The 6932-nt window shown below is 37.8% G+C and overlaps 1 protein-coding gene across 1 annotated transcript; it reads left to right on the forward strand.

The window, feature by feature from the left end:
- Positions 1–4068: 4068 nt before the first annotated feature.
- On the forward strand, positions 4069–5508 carry LOC106874236 (uncharacterized). Its single transcript, XM_052966320.1, has 2 exons — positions 4069–4549; positions 5066–5508. The coding sequence occupies exons 1-2, from the start codon at positions 4069–4071 to the stop codon at positions 5506–5508; spliced, it is 924 nt and encodes a 307-aa protein (XP_052822280.1).
- Positions 5509–6932: the final 1424 nt, after the last annotated feature.

The following is a 6932-nucleotide window of genomic DNA, read 5'->3' on the forward strand; positions in this document are numbered from 1 at the left end:
AAAACACTGTCAGCTGGAGGAGGGAGAGATTCTTGGAGGTTGGCGAGAGAGGTTTTCGGAGGCTGGCGAGAAAGACTGTCGGAGGTTGGTGAGAGAGGTTATATAAATATATGAACGAAGTGTTTGAACGAAGTGCAATAATAACATTTACACTCACTGATGGTCGCTCTTAGTAACTGTCTTTAGCTTACGGAGTTCTTGTTTTTATAACTATCGAAAAGCAGTCAGATAGATAGACATATTGTTGAGAACAAATGATTTCATTGGAGGTCTGTTATCTCCATTCCAGCTAGTGGTGGCCTAGAAGAGGTTAGAAGGGTCAAGCGGCAAAGACATTATTCTGCTTAGGGAAGGCATCTGGGAAATGTATATCTGTTGTCATTCACAGAAAAAAAAACTATTGTTTTACCGTGAGAAAAGTGCTGTTGAAGTGTTAAGTGAAATATGACAATCGAGGATCGAATCCACGCTATGCCTGCATAAAGCCACTACAAATAGGTTGTGGAATAAAAAGTTTATCTACTGTCATGAAAATGTGTAACTGTAAAAATGCATAATTATCGGGATAATGGGCATTCCAAAAAGTATGTATGTATAGAAATTTATGAATGAAGTCTATTAGGTTTAAGATTTGAGGTATTGACAGGTTGGAGTTTAAATTCCATCCGTCTGTGACAAAAATAACACCGTGACGCAATACACGCTGGCAGAAATTTGGAAACGACATGCTGTAGTGTTTGGCATTCACGCCGGCAGCTCCAATAAGGACATTTCAGAATGTTTGTTTGTGAATCTGAAGAGAATGCAGAGGATGCGCCTGTCTAAGTTTCCTATCAGGCAGATAGTCCGTGAAGACATTCGGTATTCCTCATTCAAGACGAGAAAGGATTAATTTTTATCAAAATCCATCGAGGACAAGATGAAAGATCGTGCTACGAAGCTTTAGAACAAACTCAAGAATCAACTCCACCCGAACGTACTTCAGTTTTTCTCAGATAAGAAACTTTCATGCCAGAATCAGATGGTGAACACACAGAACAACCGTTGGCTTGCCGTGTCCCCAAAACATGCACCTATAAAGATAAAAATCAAACATTCAGTCAACATTATGGTGTTTGAAGTGATCACTAGTGGTGACGTTATGCCTCCATTCATCTCCCCTCATGGCTTGAGTCGCAACACGGAGGACTACATTAAGTGCCTAGAGGAGGTAGCACTACCCTGGGTCAAGACGGTGGTTGCTGGAAGACTATGACTGGCAACAAATCTCCGCATCATGCAATGCAAGTAGGAGAATCCAGTCATGGCTGTCAGACAATTTCTGCGACCACATCGTCCCTAACATCTGGCATACTAATTCCCCAGACTGCAACCTCCATGATTATCATATGCAGGTGCAGTTGAGCGAGAGACCAACAAAAGTCTTGTAACACTAAAGATGAACTGAAGGCAAGGATTATGGCAGCATTCACCAACTTAATGAAGAGTTCAAAAGAGTTGTACGAGATTCTGAAGTCGTCTGAATTTTATTGAATAAATTTACTCTTTAGTATTTCAAGATATTTTAATGTAATTTTGATAAATATATCTATAGAAATAAGATGTCTGTGTTACTTTCATTTTTGTGTAATATAGACGACAATTTATTCACTACATCCTGTATATTGATGTATTGAACGATGTTCGTTCTTTTTTTCTACCAGATAAGCACACGCACTATATATTCGTTCTTCACTCGCTTATTACTGTTCTTATTTTTAACTCATGTCCATCATCGAGATATCTTTTATCACACATCTGTGTCCTCTTAGGTGACTTTGTGTCCTTGTGTATGCTCCTACGCCGCTTAGCACAATCTGTTCTTCTAGAACAGGAACACACACGAGGACGGAAAGAGGTCACAGATGCGTGACGAAAGATTCCCCGGCAATAGACATGAGTTAAAATAAGAATAGTAATAAACGAGTGAAGAACGAATATGTAGTGCGTGACTGTATTTGGAAAAAAACCCAACCATTCCGACATACAACAATGTCTGTTTCAACGCAGGGTTTCACATCGAATCATATAACACAAATTCTTATGTATGTATATATACAGGGTTCGTACGGTATTTGAGGACATACCTTTTTGTAGTCATTGCTGCATGTTTTGGTTACACTGTATAAGCTTTGTTTCAGAATATAATAATGGTGGACCCTCAGTTTACTCAAGAAATGAAGCAGTATGCTGTTATTGTGGACATAAAGGCTGAGCATAGGGATTCAGAAATATCTCGATTTTTAAAAGTTGATAGATCTTTCGGCCATGATGTTTTTAAAGAGCTAGAGACTGAAGATGGAAACTTATCATCAGTATCAAAGCATAAAAACGCATTTTAAAGGGCCTGAAATCATCAGAACTCCTGATTTTATCCAGCAACTTCAACAGCCCATTGATTACAATCCCAGAAAGTTCATGAGGTCGATTGCAAAAGATCTCCATGTGTCAGAAGGAACAGTCAGGATTGTAGTCCACTAAGACATCAGATGGAAAGGTCAATTTGTGAGAAAAAGCAAAAGAAAATCGTTACATCAGATCTAAAAGTCTCTTAAGCAAACAGAAAAATCCAGAAGATCTCATTTTCTCTTTCTTTATCGAGAAAAATTTCGACCAAGATCAAAAAGTTAACAGAAGAAATGACAGATGATTATATGCAGGCCCTTCTGAAGTTCCAAAATTTCCTGCAACTGTCATGGTTTTAGGGTTTGTCAGCAATGAAGGACATGTGATGTCTCCTTGCCGCTGCCGCCTACATTGAGGTACTGGAAATAATTGTTAAACCCTGGATAGACAGTGTATGCAATAGAGGGCCATGTGTGTTTTAGTAAGACTTTGCACTATCACACATAGCTCTGGTAACACAGGAATGGATGGCTGAAAATTTTCATGATCATATAACCCCTAACATCTGGCCTCCTAATTCCCCAGATCTTAATCCATTCGACCATAGCTTCCGTAAGTGGGCGATATCGCTCACCGGTGGGCGATTTCAACTTACTGGTGGGTGATGGGCTAATTTCTAGAAAATGGTGGATGATTTGAGATTCTGGTGGGCGATATGAACATTTTGTGGGTGACAATGAATTTTTAGAAATTAAGTCTGCATTTATTATATCTAGACATGCTTAGAATAAGGATGCACTTACATCGATTTGACTACTCGCATGAGACGTTAGTTTGTATTTAAAAAGCAGACTTGTTTATCGAATATATTTGTCTCAGTCATTGAGATGGTTATGTGTGCTAAAAACAGCAGCCAAATAATAGGCCTATGCCTTAAATCACACTCTACCACATTTTTTTCTTTTTTGTCATAATCATATGAAGTCCCGCGTATAGAATTCAAATTCACAAAAAAATTCTGAAAACTCTGAAAAATAAAAAAAAGTTATGAGGGGTTACAGGTCGTGCATAATTCTGTGGTCACATATCAAAACACAAGTGCTATTTTCAGGATGTTGACAAAATGTGCAGTCACACACAAAATGACAGCTTTGAAATCGTGTTTCTTGACTGGGTGAAAATGATCAAAATTTAAACCTCTATAACTTTTTAAAAACATTTTCCTGGAAAAAGTTGAATACCTCCAGCAATTTAGCTTGGAAAGCTATATTAATGTGCCAAATTTGAAAATTTTCGATAAACTTTAATTTTTGAAATGCTGGCAGTCAAACTAACTAAATCCGTATTTGTAGTAGAGACGTGTATCGGCTTCTTTTTGGGGAATACCATACTGCTTTTCTGACGCTGCCTGTGTAAATACGTTTTCACATTTTCACTTTACTGATGTCTCCAGTCAAGAAAATTTGTCGACATTACAATAGTGATTATTTATAGTTTGGATTTATTCCCTATCCTCTGAACTGTCACGAATGTGCCTTCTTTGCCATCAAACATCGACCAACGAAGCAATGGAATCTTCACGCTTGAAGTATCACTTTGGTGCAAAGCATTCTGACAAGAAAGACAAGCCATTATCATATTTTTTGCACCTGAGCTCCTCTTTCAAAAATGCAAACATTCAACATGCTACTCCCAGAAACAAGTAAACAGGAGAATGACGGATTGATTGCATCTTACAACATTGCATTGCTCGTTGCTAAATCTGGGAAGTCTCTAACAAATGGAGAAACATTACTTCACCCATTTATTGAACAGGTTTTGTCAACTGTTATGCACGAAAAACCCCATGACATTATGAAGAAGATCCCACTTAGTAATAACACAATTTCTCGACACATCGATGAAATGGCCAAGGATGTCAAACATCAACTCATTAATATTCTCCAGCGTTCTGAATTTTCTATACAATTGGATGAGTTAACTGTTGTGGATAATCAATGTTTGACGATGGTATATGTTAGGTATTTCAGCGAAGGCCTTCAACTTTGTGAGGAAATGCTGTTCACAGAGAAATTGCCGCTTGATTCAAAAGGTGCAACTATTTTTCGCACTCACAAGTCTTTCCTTTCTGAACATAATATGCCACTCAGTAATATTCTTGCCTGTGGGTCTGATGGAGCCCCTTCGATGATAGGAAGATACAGAGGTTTTTCATCTTTCCTAAAGCGTGAAATTTTCCACCAGATACTAACAGTTCATTGCTTGGCACACCGGCATCGTTTAGTGGCAAAAATATGAACAGTAGATTAATTGATGTTATCAAGACTGTGATCAAATTGAAGTCCAGTCCCTTGTCTGATCGAATTTTCAGTCAACTCTGTCTGAGAAATGATGAGGACCATACTAAACTCTTATACCATACCGAAATGCGGTGGCTGTCAAAAGGAAACTGTTTTACGATTTGTTGAACTGTTTCATAAAATCATATCTTTCTATGAAGATACTCCACTATCCGCTTTATTGATGGCTGCAAGGTGATATATTCACAAAATTAAATGATTTGAATAAGTTATTGCAAGGAAACAGAAAAGGTCTCGTTGATTGTAAACCATTTATCACTACCTTCATTTCGAAATTCGTATTGTATAAGACTAAGATTTCAAAACGTCAATTCCATCAGCTTCCACAACTTCTTTGAAAGATGAATTGGTTGATGAAGACTTAACTACATATCGCAACTATTTACAATCATTGCATGATAATACGGTGGAGCGATTTCAAGATGTTATTGCGCTGAATATTCCAAATTGGTATAGCAATCCGTTTGAAGTTGATGCAGTCGATTGCGAATATGACGTTCAGGAGGAATTGATAGAATTACAAAATGACAATGACACCATAATGCGATATCGCCGTAATGGCAAAGAAAATTTGTGGTACAATCAGCGTATATTAAATTCCTATCCCAATCTGTGGAAATATCTGAAATTACTTTTGCTTGCCTTCCCTATCTCATACCTTGTTGAGTCTGGTCTTAACCATGTTGGAACTTTACTTTCCCATAAAAGAATTCGACTAGATATGACATCACGAGAAAACTTGCGCCTAAAGTTGACAAGTTAGAAGCCGAATGTATCTGCACTAGTTGCATCGCACCAAATGCATGGTTCTCATTCAAAAAATTTATTGTTTTCCTTTATAATACAATCATCATCTATATTTGCATCGGTTGTTCTGATCAATGATTCATTTGGGGAAAATGAAAATCAGTATAAAAGAAAGCGCACGTTTCCAGAAGTTAATCTGTCTGAAAAATATAGAGTTAATGTTAGAATTTTATTTACACTAATAGCAAAACTAAATCCACAATAAAGGATTTGTAAACAACCACATATTTAGTCCAAAGGGCACTATCAGGGCAACGACTCTACGATAAAATGTGTCAAATGATACGGGAGTGGGGTCCTAGGGGATTTTGTGTTGTGGGGGGTTGTGTCAGGAGTCTTTAACGCAGGTGGGCGATGGAGCATTTTTGACCGATATGTGGGCGATATTGCAATTTGGCGCGAAACGTTTGGGAAACACTGCATTGGACTATTACATGTGGAGCGTTGTTGAGAGAGAGAGGTCAATGAACATGGCCATAACACCAAAGATTCATTGAAAGCTGCCATAGTCAGAGTAATGCCCAAAATGAACAAGGACCGTTTGATTAGAGTATGTAAATCATTTAGATCTCATATAGAGGCAGGCAGTTGTTGAAGCTGAAGAGAACTTTATTGAATAACATTATAGAAAAGGTCTATTTTTATCCTCATAGCATATTTTGACAAAGTTATTATCTGTTATTATATATCTGTGTTTTTATAAACATAAACCTGTCCTCAAATAACTAACCTACCCTGTATATATATATATATGTGTGTGTGTGTGTGTGTGTGTCACGATGCAGGTGTGTGTGCATGTGTGTGTATATGCTTGAGTGTGTATCATAGTTTTTAGCAGCAATGTCGTCTTCTCTTCAGTCCCAACCTCTCACCCCATCGTGCTACTGCTGTCCAAAGACGAGCACTAACCTATTTTAAACATAATGTAGAACATAGAAAAATCGTTGTCCTGGCTACAAAAGAAAGACTCAAAGCTACGGATACCATCAAACAAAGTTACCACAGATATCCACACTGATGTCTCACTAATCTTACGATGAAATATCAGAGGTCGGTTACGACTTAGTAAGACAAATAAATATCTTACATGAAAGACCTTAACAAAGGCATCTAGTAACAAATATTTACTCTTTTACTCTTTTACTCTTTTACTTGTTTCATTCATTTGACTGCGGCCATGCTAGAGCACCACCTTTAGTCGAGCAAATCGACCCCGGGACTTATTCTTTGTAAGCGTAGTACTTATTTTATCGGTCTCTTTTGCCGCTAAGTTACGGGGACGTAAACACACCAGCATCGGTTGTCAAGCAATGCTAGGGGGACAAACACAGACACACAGACACACAAACACACACACACACACATACATATATATATATA

This window comes from Octopus bimaculoides, chromosome 1 (genome assembly GCF_001194135.2).
Source record: "Octopus bimaculoides isolate UCB-OBI-ISO-001 chromosome 1, ASM119413v2, whole genome shotgun sequence".
Lineage (NCBI taxonomy): Eukaryota > Metazoa > Mollusca > Cephalopoda > Octopoda > Octopodidae > Octopus > Octopus bimaculoides.

What these genes read in the sequence shown, in the direction of transcription:
- LOC106874236 (XM_052966320.1), top strand. Translation starts at nt 4,069, where the DNA reads ATGCTACTCCCAGAAACAAGTAAACAGGAGAATGACGGATTGATTGCA. An exon ending in ACTCAGTAATATTCTTGCCT is followed by an intron (nt 4,550 to 5,065) that starts GTGGGTCTGATG and finishes CAATTCCATCAG; the next exon opens with CTTCCACAACTTCTTTGAAA.